We start from the raw sequence: 15,863 nt of genomic DNA, 5'->3' as shown, positions 1-15,863 counted from the left end.
TATTACCCATAAAGCTGGCCATGATAATGTAAACTAAAAAATTCTGAGGGCAAATATTTTACTTTAAATTTAGACTCAAAACTATCTGGAGGATAATTATTAAAGAATGTTTAATTTAATCATGATTAAATAAGTAAAATTAATAAATAATTAATAAAATTATTTCATTTTTACATGACAACAAATTGCACAGAGAAGCTGACATAAGAGCAAAAAGATGACACTAGAAAACTGGTCAGTGTTTCTACTCGCCATAATAAAAGCGTCTATACAGGACTCAATTCTTCCAGGTGTCTGGCTCCATCTACTGGTCGGATGGAGGAATCATGAGGTTTAGAAAAATATTTTTTGAGTTCATTAATGTTTCTGTTCAACTTTAAAAAGCAGGAATTCGATCTTCCTGAAATGCTCAAAAAAGAGTAGCAAAACTTAAAATGATTCATCATCTAACATCCAAAAATCAAGTCAACATAATTTTTCCTATCCGTCTATGTAGATAGATATATGTAGGTATCGATATATAGGTGGAGAGACAGTAAGTGTTATTCATATATATATTATGTATAAGGATACAAAGAATTCTTACATCACTTCTGTTATTTACACCTACACCTGTGATATTAAATAATCTGCCATTAAATTGACTATTTTTGATAAAAGTTTATTAAAAAAAAAACCCAGACAATCATTTTTGAAATACTGAAATCTTCCCATGTAAAAAATGTCCAGAGTTACAGATTTAGAGACTAGTTAGCAACCATCTGTAAATACTAACCCCTGTCTGAGAGTGGTTCACGCTAACAGCATACACTGGGGGAAATATTTGCTTATGTGCAAATATTGTACACCTTTTTATAATCAAGTTTACATCTAATATAAAATAATAATGTCACAATGACATAATATTTGTACTGCTGAGCAGGACAGGACAACGACTGTCTGTAACATTACTGCTTTTATAGAAGTTCTCTTTTGTTACTTTATTCCCATTTTGTGTTTTCATAAAAGACAATTTCCAAAATTCTTCAAATCCGACTTCCAGCATCATTTAAGAGGAAAACTTCGAGTTACAAGTTGTTTGGGTTATTTTTTTAGAACAAAGTATTTTGAAAGCTTGATTTAAAAACGAGATAATAATTACATTCTGATTCAATGAAAGGACTAAATGTTACAATCCCTGATACTGCATTGCTTCAAATGGAGAAAGTCTTGTGGGATGGCTACTATGAGGAAAGGCAGCCTGGAGGCTTTACCAGGAGGACACATAGTAAGAATAGTAGTAATGATAATAATGATAATAATAACAATAATAATAATAATAATAATAATGATAATTCCAACTTCATATATTTCTACTTCTTAACATCGTCTTCTTTCATAAGTAAAACGTTGGCTGCTATGGAAGCTTACTTTTGAAATGGTTTGTTTGCAGTAGTAACACAACTCTCTGGTTCTGGTTTGTATTGCCGTTTGTCCGACTTTCCCCACAGGTCACGAGGTAGTTGGTTTGCAAAGAAGTCTCCATCTTTCATGCAAACTACAGGTAATCTAGCAACCAAAGCAATCACAAGGCTTTTGGGGCAACCACCCTGAAGCTCTGGCTATCAGATGGTCACCAACCCGTCTCTAGGCCTCTGTGACCGAAGCCTTAGTTTGGTGTTTGGTGTGAAAGGTCAGCTAGCATTAGCTGATAACACAAGACTCCACCCTCCCTTCCAAATATGGTCAGTCTTTTTAATTTGCCTGTAAAACACTGTGAAGATAGTTTATTCTGATATATCTACTTTACTGCCAAATAAATTCTATAAAAATTCTTGTTTTCTTTTCAAATTCTTGCTCAAATATTTTGACTGTCATCTCAAACATCATGAATACTGGAGGAAACATTACAAAGGAATTATTAACAGATTACTTTTATTATAAATATACAGTGTTAAAATGGAATGGTACCTGACACTGCTAGCTGTTTACAGAAACAAAAACAAAAAGGAAGTTCTGTTTAACACAATCAGTCGAGAAGGTTTAAAAACAAACTCCTGCTGTTCAAATCATACATCTCGGGGAAGCGTTCGTTCTCTTCGGTCGACTCAGACCAAAAGTTCAACTCAGTTTGTAGAGAAAAGAACACGAGACGCTTCTGCTGATCCAGGGTTCCTTTCCATTGAAAAAACAAACAAAAACGAAACGGGACAGAAATCATGAAAAAAAACAAACAAACAAACGTGTCAGGTGATTTAAAAATGAGATCACAGGCAGATGTGAGTGAGACATTCGTCAGTGTGTAACATCCAAGAGTTTTTAAAGGTGCCACAAGCAGCATTTTTAACACCTGGAAACATTTAATTTCTCTGCCAAAGAGGACCGTACAAGGGAAATCCCCTCACTGTGATGTCATACAGAGCCAGGAGGACTTGAACGTAGACAGAGTCCAACATTTGAAACTTTGATCTTCTCCTGGGGGAGATGTGCAGCAAGAAATAAAGAAAATCACATAAGTAGAAACAACAACGTCCCAGTTTTTTAAATCTGCTTAATTCTTACTCAGTTTAAAAATTTTACAATATTATTTTGAAACACTTGGCATTTTATTAGGCCAAACATTCAATAGTTTATTAAAAAATACTTGATTGATTAAAATAGTCATCTTTAGGAGCATCTGACATTCTGTAGTTAATTGTTTGACATTGATATAGAAGCCAGAGAAAAGGTTTCTCTCTTTTTAACAGTCACATTGATGCAGCAACTTCAGACGTTAAAATGTGGCGTGCAGCACCTTTTAAATAAGATTTGATCATTTGTCTTCATGAATGTCCATCCGGCTACTCGGTGTCCTCGTTAGGTCCAGTTTGCTCCAACAGACGGAGCTGAGCGAGCGTCCTGCTGTCGCCTCCAACACCGTGGCTTTACCTCATTTCACCCAACAGGTCAAAGAAATGTCATCCGACTGCAGGAGCCGTTGTTCAAGTCAATGTTGTGAAGGCTAATGAGCTCATTCGCCTGCAAGTATCAACTCCAATCCAAAGTATCAGGCACTTAAATTTGAAGAACTTTACAGAAATGAGCGGTGCCGTTTGAGTCTTGATGCTGGAGTAGTGTGCAAAACACTGGATATAAGATCTGCTGAACATGCATAACAAAATGTAAACATCGGAAAATTTAAGATCAAATGGGAAAAGAAAAAAAGACTGAAATTATATCTAAAGAAACTTTAACAAACTCAGTTTAAATAACCAGAAAAAAACCTCCTCTCACACTGGTTTCACCTGATTCTCCAGCTCTAAACTAGAAGAGCTTCACCTGACCTTGCCTCGTCAACATACAATAAAGTCAGCTAAAAATAAAAACAGATTTAAGAGATTAAAGAGAAAACTGGTCCAGTGGAGTTATGGTTTGACTGGGAGGCGCCCAGTGAGAAGCTGAGGTGAATCAAAGTGAACGAGGTCCTACGACAGAGGAAGACGAGTCGATTCAAAGGTCAGGATGATATAACGGTGAGTAAAGTGATTTTGTGAAGAAGAAGAAAGTTTTGTGAAGTTAACTGCACTTAAAACACCTGCTTTTTGGCAGCGAAGGTACCCTTAGTGACAAGTTTTGGCACCTCAGTATTAAGCGATAAAGACGTGGATTGAAAATCATTGAAATAGCTTCGGGGTTCTTCCAAGAGACCACCCTCGCTAACATTTGATGCAAACCCAGTCATTTTATTTGTTTTGAAATGTGACCTCATCTTCATGGGTTACTCCTGGGATGCTTTTAAGGGGTAAACAGTCAAGTCATCTGCATACATGCAACTCTACTGTAGGCTTTACTGGCTGCTGCCCCTCAGGAGGCTTACAGAAGTTGGACAGTCAGAGGAAAGCAGTCTTTTAGGGAGGGTTTCCTTAAAGACACTGGAGCTAAAACAGCTTGTTTTAGACATATGATAAAGTTAAGGCCCAGTTTAATAAAAATAAGGATTATTTTGAGTCATGCAAAGCTGCTCTGGTAGAGTTCAAGAATAAAAATAAAGAACTGGAAATGAGCAGAATGGGTCCCCCAGTCCTAAACTGTGAGTTAAAGTAAGCGGTACAGCTCGCCAAAAGCTAAAGTTGCAGGTGGAAAACTTTCACACAACCACTTCTGTCACGTTTCTTGTGTAAAATCGAGTGTAAAGCCTGAAAAGACACACTGTGCCTGCAGGACTATAAATCTGAGAGTACATGCGGTTTTTGGAAATGTTTGGAGGTTGTATGAACTCGTTCCCTCTGAAGCGCCTCACCTACAATAAATAAAGGTGTGCTGATAGGAAGAAGCAGAGCCATTATGTACAGTAGTTACCCTGTTCTCACTGTTGTTACTGCATGAAGGGGAATATGACCTTGTAGTATTTACCGGTATTCACCATCGTCTCCTGGTTACTGCTCATTTTCCCCACAAGTGAAGAAGAAAATCCTGAAGTCCTAAAACTACGACAGAGGTTACGGAAAAGTCCCGGTCGAGTACTTTGGTGCGTCTGCCCAGCTACGACCGACAGAGTGTATACATCTCTACTCACGTACTCATTCACAAACGATTTGCCTCACATGAAGCCAACAGTCGAATAAATCAGGAGGAAAAAATCCTGCACATATTTTCATAAACAAGCCACGGTTTCTTTTAATTAAAATATACTTTCTTAAAATTCTCAGGAAAATTAGGTCGGCTACGAGGAACTTTTCCTCTCGATGCATGATGGCGATGAAAAGAACAACAACAACAATAATAACAACAATAATATGGCAACAAAACTAAGCAAACAGCACCACTTAATTTCGGTGTCGTAGTTGATTCGACTACTCAGGTAGGAAGAAAAGAAACGAGGAAAAGCGAGTGTGTACAGTAGGTGTGCAAATCTGAACCAACGTCTGTGGCAGAAAACAAACAGGAAAAGGCGACTTTAAAGGGATACCTTGATGTTTGTTGGGTTTTAGGGGGTTGGGTTTTATGTTGGCACTTTATATGACAGGATGATGATGATGATGGTGAAGTGAATCGATTTTACACTCTTTGGTGAAGCTTTTTCCTAAACACGACTGAATCAAACAGAAGCCAAACTAACAAGCCAAAGGAAACTGCGACAAGGTGATCAGAAAGTCCCAGATATTGGTCGTCAAAGGACCGGAAACCTGGTTTGAATTCGTCTGATTTCACATTAAAGATCCTCTCCTCTGAGAGGTCCAGAGCTTGGAGCTATGGAGTCGTACTCTGACCATCACAGATGGCGAGCGTTCGCTCTACGAACCAGACGAAGACTCCAGAGTTCCTGAGAGGCTCAGCAGGTGAGGTCTGTCATGTTCTCCACATTCATCAAGTTGTAAACCGTGAATTTATCCCTCACCTGCACCAGGTGATACGCAATCTTTGCTCGCGTCCTGAACCCCTCCCTCAGATCTGCCTCCGTTCAAGTTTGTCCACTTTGAAAAATTAAAAACAAGCTGAAAAATCGATGCGGCACGCTGGAGGACAGCCGGTGCTCATCTCTGGAGCAGCTTGCTGGAACTTTCTGATCTCACCTCAGTTAATGTTTCAGAAAGTGCAGGTGTCAATATCACGCTGCCCTAAACACCCCTATTTATGGATCAATCTGCCACTAAAAATAGTTCCTAACAAATCCAGTTTGTAGGAGTTGGGGAGAAGACGCGTTTTAATGATGTCTGATGAGCCTTGGTTTAACACCACATGCTTGGCATCCATCTATGTGCGTTTATGGACTGCCTCCCACCCTAATGCATGCTGGGATACTCCCCTTGAACATATGAAGCAGGCGAGAAACTATAAAAGAACCTGAGGTAGTCTGAATGCTTGGGCTACGGGTTTGTGTATGAGCTCTAACGTGAAGGCTGGTAGTGATGAGGGCGCCATCGTGTAGCTGCTGAGGGTTTTATAAGGAAACCAGTGAGGTGGAAGAGGAGGGTCCGCGCACTCGTTATGAGCTTAACGAACTCTGAGCGACATTAAAATGCCAATTTTTTCTCAGGGGTGGAAGCAGCCCTACGAGAGAGCGAAGGGAAGCTGAGCAGGTCCAACATCAAGGTATCTCTTTAAGAGAATGTGTTTGAAGCCGGCAAGGAAGCAACTCGCAGGCCGATTTAAGGCACGTGTGTGTAAAAGTTTACATCATTAGAGCTAACGAACAGGACTATAAACGCTTCACTTAACGAGCTATAACGTGAAGACTGAGAGGAGCTGCTTCTTTTTTCTTTCGCTCACGTAACATCTAAACACCTTATCAGAAAATAACTCTGTCTCTACAGACGTAGAGTACAATTTAAAAGCTACAAACTACAGTACACTCTTAATGCTAGTTAATGAAGTCCCGATGCATAGCATCACCCATAGATGGATACTGATTCTAACTTTGTGGACCTCTGACGGTGGAGTTAATCGTAGTGTTATGGAGGTTATGGCAGTGTGTGTCGGAGTCCGTGTCCCGTCTCCGGTGAGATGCGTGATTGTCATGAACCGTCGTTCCTCCGCAGAGTTCGACCGACGGCGTGAGTGGAAAAAATCTAACAGGAAGAGGAAAAGTTGGTGAAGATGGAGAAACGAAAGCTCCGCGCTCCCATGGGTTCAGGCGCTGACGGGATTGAGCATCTTCCAACAAATCAGAGCGGAGGGGGTTAAAAACACTGCGTGTCAGCGTTGGCGGCGCTGCGGCTGGAGCAGTCTCCGTGGTCTCTCCCCTCCACCTCCGTCTTTTCCACCGCCACCTCCTCCTCTTCCTCCTCCTTCACATCTTTCAGTGGCACCTCTCCGCTCTCGACTTTAGGGACGAACTTCCCGAACCGCACGCCGTTCAGATCCTCCTCCAGTTTGACCTGGAAGGGCGGCAGGCCGAGCAGGAAGGCCCTGATCCTGCTGGGCGAGCTCAGATCTGCGGGTTCGTCCTGGTTCTTCATCTCCACCTCCACCTGCCCTCCTCCTCCAACCACCGCCACTCCTCCTGCTGCGCTTCCTGCGGAGCTGGAGCGTGTCTCCTCAGCCGGCTCCGTGAAGCCGGTCCTCGGTCTCTTGGCCAGCAGCTGGTCGGCGTTCCCGTTGACGACGGCCCGGCTCGGCTCTGGCCCTTCTGTGGCGGGTCTCTTCGGTGTGAAGCGTTTGCTGAGGTTGAGGGGCAGCGCCTGCTCGGGGGGAGGGGTGGGCTTGGCGCTGAGGTCCTGGGAGAGAGCCTCGGACAGGCACCGCGTGAACATCTGCAGCTGAGATGGGCCCAAGCAACGAGTCCTCATCAGCTGACACACCTGAACGCTGCAGTCAAGGTTCACGGGCAGGACTCGGAGGGGGGGCATGGGGGCCGGGTCCTAGCCTCCCGCCCGCCTCCTCTCGGCCCCCCTCGTCCATGTTACACCCTGAGCAGTGGGTGTGGTGCTGCTGGAGAGGATGAGGCTGCGGCTGCTCCCCGCTCGAGTGAGGGGTGTCTGGGCTCCCACTCTTCGGCTGGAGGGTGTAGATGGTTGAATGATGCTGGCTCGGGTCCTGGGGGTCAGGGCGGGGCTCTCGGGCCTCTCTGCAGGCCCAGCCGGTTCCTGAACACGTCCGAAGGACACACGCCTTTGATGGGGCTGAAGCCACTCAGAGAGCCTCCGATGAAGTGGCGCGGCAGCGCGGAGAGGAGCACGCCCGTGGTGGGAACCACGGACTCCCCTCGCTCCGTCTTCACCTCCTTCGGTTTGGGCTGGAAAGAGACGAAGGGGCCGGCGAGGGGGGCAAGATCTGGGGTGAGGGGCATGGTGATGGGCAGGATGGCCGGCTGGATGGGCTGCAGGGAGCAGAGAAGGAAATCAATCACATGCAGTCAAATCAAACTTCCTCACAGGCGTGTGCGACTGTTTCGTGGTTGTTACCCTGTGCACGCCGCTGGCGCTCAGTCCTCCGCGGCCCATGGCTGGAAGCTGCTGCTGCATTGTCTCCGCCGTGCCGCCTTTGACCTTCGCCTGCTGCAGTGCCAGCAGCTTTGCCTGAGCGAGCACTGTGGCCTTGTTTCGTGTGCCCGGTGGCCGGCCTCGACCTCTCTTCGCCACCGCGGTGCCGTTCGGGTTTGCGACCTGTTCAGAGGCAAGAAAGGCTGGAGGTGAGCCGCCGCCATCTCATCATTATTTAGATCTAACAGAGAAGATATGTAACTATCTAAGGATGCAAAGGTCAGAGGTCAGAATGAGCGGTGCAGTGAGTGGTAGTGTTAGTGTCCCCCCATCGCAGCATCACCCGACCATCTGTTATGGAGAATCAGCGTTCAGCAGCGTTAGTACCAGATGGATGAAAGCCGTAAACTCACGTCATCACGTATGGTGGGAGAAGCAGCAGCAGGTGGTGTGGTCACCTTCCTCTCCCGGGGTCTGGGTCCCGGCTTTTTGCCTCTGGGATGCGGTCTCCTGCCTCTGATGCCTCTGGGCTTCGGCGCCACCGGGGATTCTGGGACTTTAAACTCTGCTCCTCCTGCTCTGAGGTGCTCTTCATAAGGAAGCATCAGCCTGAGACACAGAAACATGAACTTTAGCATGTGGACCCTTTTAGTCACTGGTCAAAGGTCAAGGGTTTAGTTTTCAGTATTTCCATCATATCTGTCAAGATGTTCCAGAATGTGGCGTAATCCCTGAGCACATGGTCTTCTCAAGTAAAGGGAGGTTTCCTGCTCTCTAACGCTAATGACCGCTTCATCCAGCGCTGACCTCTGCTGGATGGAGGTATGAAGCCCACTGCCTCGTTTTCCTCTCTGCTTACAGACCCTCATCACGCTTTGAGTGTAAAATGGTCTGAAACGCTCGGTGAGCGCAGTCAGAGATGATGTCTGTCTCACCTCTCGTAGTGTCTCCTGGTGCAGGTCGCAGCGCTGGTGCTGCCGGGGCATCCGCCCAGCTCGTTGTAAACCACTTTCCACAGACGGTCTGTCGTCACCTGTTGCACGAAAAAAAGCAGAAGGTCAGATGACAAGGAGTAACCTCCACAGGACTGTGTTGACCGTCTGCAGGTTCTTATTTATCTGGTTCATGATAGTCTAAAGAGCTCAACTGGAGAGTCCCAGGTATTCAGCCTGCAGTGGAGACCATGCAACAACTCTAAGGTCTTCACCCGGGCTGAATACCTGGGAGTCTCCGTCAGCTGCCTTTTGATCCTGAAAGAGGTCGAGCCGCCTTCGACTCCTCAGACTACATCAGAGTCGACTTTGAGAGGAAAACTTTACCTAAATCCTGATTTACATCAGTTTTAGTCCCCCTAGTGTTTAGAAGCATGGAACTACATCCTCAACCATTTGGAAAGGATGACGACTGATTTATACATTCAACTTTGTTGGCAGTGGTTTCATCCACAAAGACTCTTCTGTGGAACCAGCTTCCAGTTTGGATTCAGGAGACAGACACTATCTCTACTTTTAAGATTAGGCTTCAAACTTTCCTTTTTGCTAAAGCATATAGTTAGGGCTGGACCAGGTGACCCTGGTGCTGGGGGATTCCCATGATGCACTGGGTGTTTCTTCTTCAGTCACTGTGTGTTAAAACAACTCTCTGCATGTAATCATTGTTATTATTAATCTCTGGCTCTCTTCCACACACTTTTTTGGTGTTTTAAATCACACGTTTGTATTAAAAACAGCAGCGTGACAAAATGTGACGTCTCTTCAGTCTCTTTGGAGACGAGGACAATCTGTAACCTTGTGCTGCCCCCTGGTGGAGAAAGTCTTAGTCAAACTCTGCTGTGTGTTATTCCTGATGTAGACCATCAGACGTGCAGCGACACTGTGAGACAAATGAAAACTCACCTATGCAAATGAATATTTAATTATATTTATAATAAAAACTTCAGTCTGGCAGTTACTTCATGTTTCAGCTCTTCAGGTTTAAATGTGGACCGATAATGTTTTAGTTGTAAACACGTTCAGTGTCGCCGGTTTAAATAATTCTAGTTTAGTTCCAGTTTATCGAGGGAGCTGCCACAGAAACACTGAGCCAAAGGTCGGATCATCCTTAACCGCCGCTGAGAGTCGATGACGTGTGCGTGACATAGATTTTATCATCAGACTCGTTTGTGGAGAATTTACATCATAAAGCACCATCAGTGCATCCACCCCACAGGGGAATTTAAAGCAGTCGGACAGGAAAGACCGCTCGGCCTCGAGTCCCAGGGCGCGAGCGCATCATCTAAATAAGCTATAAAACACAAACCTGATGAAACGCATCGAGCGAGCGGTCTGCTGTCAGCAGACTAAAATCAGTGTTTGCAGTTTTCTCAGCAGGGACGGAGACAGAAACAGAGCTAACGAGGATTAGCACAAAAACTTCATGATTTCACTTTGAAATAAATCCCTGCAGGCTGATTTATAATCTGATCTCATCCTGCTGGATTAAACCAAACACAGTGTCACACTCAGGTGTGCCGTCCTCACAGGTTTGATTTAATCTCAGGTGAAACAAACTCTGAGTTGAAACATGTTCAAACTCTTTTTTAAACATTTGTCTCTCACAGAAAACCTGAAAAGTATCATAAACGAGTTTTTAATAACAGAGTCGTGCAGCTTCCTGTCTTTAAGCAGCGAATCAGCAGCTCCTCCTACTTTAAAGAAACTGAAATAAACTGAAGTGACTCACCTTTTTGTAGCCCCCGAGCCGTTTGACCACAGAGTACATGAGGAAGAGGTCGACTGAGGACGGCGGTGAAACATCAGACATGCAAAGGAGACACAAAAACATTTAAACCAGGCAGTGAGGACACAGCGGAGGCAGGATGGTCCTCACTACACAAACGTGGTTTCAACCCCCCCCCACAGATCAAACATGGAGTCCCGATGAAGCTCATCAGTCACACGTTTACCTCTGACACGGCACCCAACCTTTATTCAACACCATTATTAGATTTTATTAAATTTATTATTTTTTTTAATTAATTTTACTGCTGTTTTTGTCTCATCAGATTTTGTATTTACCTAAATCTCCTGGTCTGTTAGTGCCTCTATCCTGTCTGTGCTAGTGCCTGATTTGTACCCTGTTATTGATTTATGTTGACTCTACATGTTACTGTGAAGCACTTTGGTGTGCCTTCGGGTTTTTAAATGTGCTATATAAATAAAATTGTATTGTATTGTACCACAAAACTTTATTTAACACGCGGTCAGAGCATGACTGTCTCTGGAAGGAAGGAAGAGAAGGAAAGAAGGAAGAGAGAAAGGTCATAAAAGAGGGATGAAGGAAAGAAAGAAAAGGAATGTTCTGTAGAGCGCAGAAGAAGCAGCGGTGGCGTGGAGGACTCACTCTTCTTGAAGCCCAGGTTCGGGACTTTGTGGATCGGTGATCCGTGGCGGTCCATGAAGGCGAACAGCTGATCGAGGAACAGCTGCTCCTCGGGGTGAGGGAGCCAGCCGCCGTCACAGCCAACCTCCACACTGCCCATCACGTTCTCCTGAGGGGGAAACACGGCGTGAGATCGTCATCGCATGCCTCAGCACTTCCTGTTATTTTACTCGTCACATTAAAACTGATCTGCGCCTTTATTTTGGCGGTTCGAAACTGAATCTATTAAACGATTTTATTTTCTGCATCGCTGACATGTTCAAGTCGGCAGCACTGCGGCCACTAGATGGCGCTGTGAGAGGCCTCGCAGGTCAAACCTCGGAGCAGTTTAAGGATTATAATCCAGGAGACCTCAGGGACTCGAGCGGACGCCTGATCTTTGGATGTGTTTGTCGCTTCGTGGATCCAAACCCAGCAGTTTAAAATCCTCGTGGTATGCTTTCATATGTGAGGCTCGTGCGGTGCTCTGCCTTTCTTAAATGAACAGCAAACCTGCCTCTGTGTGGGGGCACGAATGCATTCAAAGCACTGACAAAGCGTCTGGGTGCCCATGTACACTGAAACAAAGCAGCTGAAACGGCACGCCCAGACCTGCCTCACAGCAGCCAGAGCTCTGAGCGTCTAATAACTCGGAGATGAGGTTCATGTTTTTACTCCAGTCTCACAGCTCTGCGGCACCAGATCTACTTCCTGAAATGATTTGATTTCGCTTTCAGCACAGTTTGTATTTCAGGAGGATCTGAAACCTGAAGCAGAGCTTTTCGCAAACATGGCGATCTGCGTTTCCTAAAATCACTGAGCAGGACGGCGAAGAGGAGCCTGAACGTGACACTCAGAGATGAGATGATCGCCACACGCACCTTCATCCTCTCGATCCACGACTCCGACTGGCTGGGGTTTGGCGAGTCTTTGCTGTCGCGGCCTCTCCTCTTACGAGGTCGTCCTCGCAGACTGAGAGAAGGACATCCTGCAGGAAAAATAAAGTAAAGCTGTAAACATTTAAAACCACAGACAGACATCTCCGGAGGCCTCCCTGTGTTTGTTTGAGGCGATCTTTGTGAGGCATTTATAAACAAAAAAAATCAGAAAACTAAATAACAGCACATGGCTGAGGTGCAGCGCTCTGCTGTGGGTGGTGGTCTAAAGGGGTCACATGACGGAGGTTATCCAGTCTAAAAAACGGACACTCTGGATTTATTCATTTAGCTACGAGTGCAGGGCGACAGCAGATGAGCTGATTTTACAAAAGTCGAGCAGACAGTACAGAAATGTCAGACACACGAGGAGGCTGGTTTTATCTTCCAGCCTCGGCGATGATTGGCGGTGTGAAAGTGCAGACAGCGTCAGGCGTAACTGCGGCCACGTCTTTAATTCAGCGGATGTTTCTTCATTTTGGATTTAGAGGCGAAACAAGTCAAACAGAATTCCACCGCGGACACAGGTTTTGGCGTTTCGTGTGGTTTAAATGAACATCAGAAGAACGGATTCATAATAAAATGTTTTTGAAAAGATAAAAGATGTGGACAATCGTATGTGTGACCATGTTTCGTTCAGTGTGGTGCTCCCGTTGAGGAGGACATGGAGACGTACGATCCGATCATTAGGGTAAAATTAAAAATGTCTGCATGACAGGCGGAAACAGAGGAAAAAAGGATCAGCTGATCTTCAGCAGGAAGTAGAAGCACCAATGAGCACTCGAGCTGCTTCTTCACCACAGCAGGTCATTTGCCTCCATCTCACCCCGTCCTCCTCCGTCACACCACCCTCTGCATGTCCTCCTTCTCAGAGGTCGTCCCCACTCCCTCCTCAGTGGATAATCTAACAGCTTCCCTTTGGCTGATGGTCAGAAATGCGTAGTGGTTGATTTGAAGCGTGTTCTTCTTCTTCTAGAGCACTGACATGTACAAGTTTATCCAACCTTCAAGTAACCTGAAAACATCTCATTACAGGCTTTTATAACCAGCCTGCAGACACCAGAGAAAAGAGCTCAGGACTCTCCAGCAGGTGGCAGCATTTCGCAGGCAAGCAGGAAGCTCTACTGAGGAAGGAAGTGATGCTTTCAGGTCAAAGGGCTTTCAAAAACCACTTATATGTTTAATATTACACACAAATGTCACCTTTCAGCAGCAGAAAAGATTAAACAGTAACTCAGAAAGTGACGTTTACTCCAGCGTTTTGTTATTTTAATGACTTAAATACATCAGACACACACACACACACACACACACACACAGACCCACCCACAGACCCACACACACACACACACACACAGACAGACCCACACACACAGACAGACAGACACACACACACACACACACACACACACAGACACACACACACACACACCACACACAGACAGACAGACACACACAGACAGACAGACACACACACACACACACACACACACACAGACAGACAGACACACACAGACAGACAGACACACACACACACACACACACAGACACACACACACACACACACACAGACACACACACACACACACAGACACACACACACAGACAGACAGACACACACAGACAGACAGACACACACACACACACACACACACACACACACACACAGACAGACACACACACACAGACAGACACACACACACACACACACACACACACACTCTAATCATCAACATTTGACACTCACTGAACTGCCAGGAGAAGCCGGAGCTGCTCTCCAGCGTCGGGTGGTTGAAGGTGTCCCTGCAGTACATCACTCGGGTGTTGGGCGTCACCTTGATGCCTCCCAGCGCCAGCAGGTGGGGGTCCTGCAGGGCCGACCCCCTTGCTCCGTCCTGGATGCGCCGCTGCAGCGAGCGGAAGCGGCAGTACTGCGGGTAGCTGATGACTTTGATGGCGTGATGCTCGGCCGGGCCGTCTGAGGGGAGGAGACACAGGTGGGGTTATTTTCGTGTCGGTGGCTTTAACTCGTTCGCTCCGTTATGCTCTGCAAACACAGCGTTTCCCACTTTCCGTCAGGCCCCGGATTTGTCTCTGGGCTCTGAACATCTCTGTATACACGACAAACACGAGTATCCCGGTTACTGATTACCACTGTGCAGGCGCCGGTGGTGTTTGCAAACACGAGGCGGCACTTTTGAGATGTTTAATTTGATGTTTCTGTAGCAGTCACCCTCAAATACATCCGATTTGTTTGCGAAACCACTGAAATTACAAAGAAGGTTAAAATCTGCTGCAGGTAGTCGGCAGCATTCATAAACATGCAAACAGCGTCCTGCTTCCTTTCTCAGGACTCTGGATTAAAAACCTCCTTTTCAGTGACCTGATCAGCAGCGCAGCCGACACAGAACAAAAAAAAGAAAGAAAGATAAAGAAGGAGAGCAGCTTCGCTCTCCTCCACAGAAACCAGCTCGTTCTGCAAAAACCCTTTAACCCACTCTGACACACTGATTATGGTTTTATTACACATGTATGCACAGAGATAAACAAGAACCCACCCAGGCTGAGACTCATGGATGAAATCCCATCAGTGGGAAATGTGCCCTCACTTTCCACAGCACAGATATTAAAGTTTCCTCACCTGGCGACAGAATCATGATTCATATTTTGCTTTTTTTGGCTCCATGAAAGTACAGACGTCACCAACGTTACCCTGCTACAGGCTGAGACGCCTGAAATCCTGCTATAAGTCTGCTATAAGAGCATGTGTGTGTGACCTCCCTCAATCCTTTTTTTCTTAAAGAGTAATCTGTTACATTTTCATTTCAGAGCTAATATTCATTTTCTTTTAACCACAAAACTTTCAAGTGTAAGTTTCAAGAAATAAACTGACGATTTCTTCCCTCCCATGAAGGTCACCCGAACCACCGGAGTTTAAATATCAGAGCAGATTTAGGCCACAGTGGATATTAGTGCGTAAGTGTCCCCAGCAAAAGGCGAGGCAACGAGTCCGGGTCCAACCACCCGGTGGGAAGCAGAGCGCACAGCACCCAGCTAAGTATTTAATCAATATTTATCTAAGAACGTCTTTAATAAGCAAAAGATGTGTCTGCATGAACTGGTCACAACATATTCAGTTAAATTTTATTTATACAGCACAAAATCACAATAACAGCTGCCTCAAGGTGCCTTATACTGTGAGGTAAAGACCCTAAAATACTACAAAACCAATTAGACGACCCCTACGAACAGACTATTGGCGACAGTGGGAAGGAAAAACTCCCTTTTAACAGGAAGAAACCTCCAGCATAACCAGGCATTGGCAGCCATCTGTATAACATCACACAGATGATCTTAATAATGATAAAATTACTTATGTTCACAGAAAACAGCAGTGGTCCAAGTGTGGAGCCATGAGGAACTCCTACTGATACAGGAAATACAGAGGAAGAAGATCCAGAATAGAGACCCAAGAGTTTTCAAACTACTGTCAGTCAGGACACAGAAACACATTCAGGTTGCATGAAATCAGTATAAAATGTTTAGATGTCTGTAAAAACATTTATTTGGGGCTAGTTTATAGTTTTATGCCGTCTCTCCGTGTATGTCTTTACTTCTTTTATAGCGGTGGCTAATCAAGGAAATAACC

The 15,863-nt window shown here is 45.2% G+C and overlaps 2 protein-coding genes across 2 annotated transcripts in view; both read right to left on the bottom strand.

Annotated features, from left to right (window-relative positions):
• Window positions 1–2,151: 2,151 nt before the first annotated feature.
• Window positions 2,152–7,345, bottom strand: LOC109203895 (uncharacterized). The gene has a single exon (XM_019363884.2). The coding sequence runs from the start codon at window positions 7,305–7,307 to the stop codon at window positions 6,639–6,641; it is 669 nt and encodes a 222-aa protein (XP_019219429.1). The 5' UTR covers window positions 7,308–7,345; the 3' UTR covers window positions 2,152–6,638.
• A 118-nt stretch (window positions 7,346–7,463) lies between these two features.
• zgc:77151 (AT-rich interactive domain-containing protein 5B) overlaps window positions 7,464–15,863 on the bottom strand; it is a 43,010-nt gene continuing 34,610 nt past the window's right edge. The window contains exons 5-12 of the mRNA XM_005472323.4: window positions 13,962–14,192; window positions 12,161–12,267; window positions 11,262–11,409; window positions 10,602–10,654; window positions 8,816–8,913; window positions 8,294–8,489; window positions 7,863–8,063; window positions 7,464–7,777 (exon numbers count right to left, since the gene is read on the bottom strand). Of these exons, the coding sequence (XP_005472380.2) occupies window positions 7,502–7,777; window positions 7,863–8,063; window positions 8,294–8,489; window positions 8,816–8,913; window positions 10,602–10,654; window positions 11,262–11,409; window positions 12,161–12,267; window positions 13,962–14,192 (1,310 nt within the window). The 3' untranslated portion in view covers window positions 7,464–7,501. The remainder of the gene's footprint in view (window positions 7,778–7,862; window positions 8,064–8,293; window positions 8,490–8,815; window positions 8,914–10,601; window positions 10,655–11,261; window positions 11,410–12,160; window positions 12,268–13,961; window positions 14,193–15,863) is intronic.

This window comes from Oreochromis niloticus, linkage group LG10 (genome assembly GCF_001858045.2).
Source record: "Oreochromis niloticus isolate F11D_XX linkage group LG10, O_niloticus_UMD_NMBU, whole genome shotgun sequence".
Classification (NCBI taxonomy): Eukaryota; Metazoa; Chordata; class Actinopteri; order Cichliformes; family Cichlidae; genus Oreochromis; species Oreochromis niloticus.
This window is presented reverse-complemented; position numbering and strand designations above follow the sequence as displayed.

What these genes read in the sequence shown, in the direction of transcription:
- LOC109203895 (XM_019363884.2), bottom strand. Translation starts at nt 7,307, where the DNA reads ATGCCCCCCCTCCGAGTCCTGCCCGTGAACCTTGACTGCAGCGTTCAG.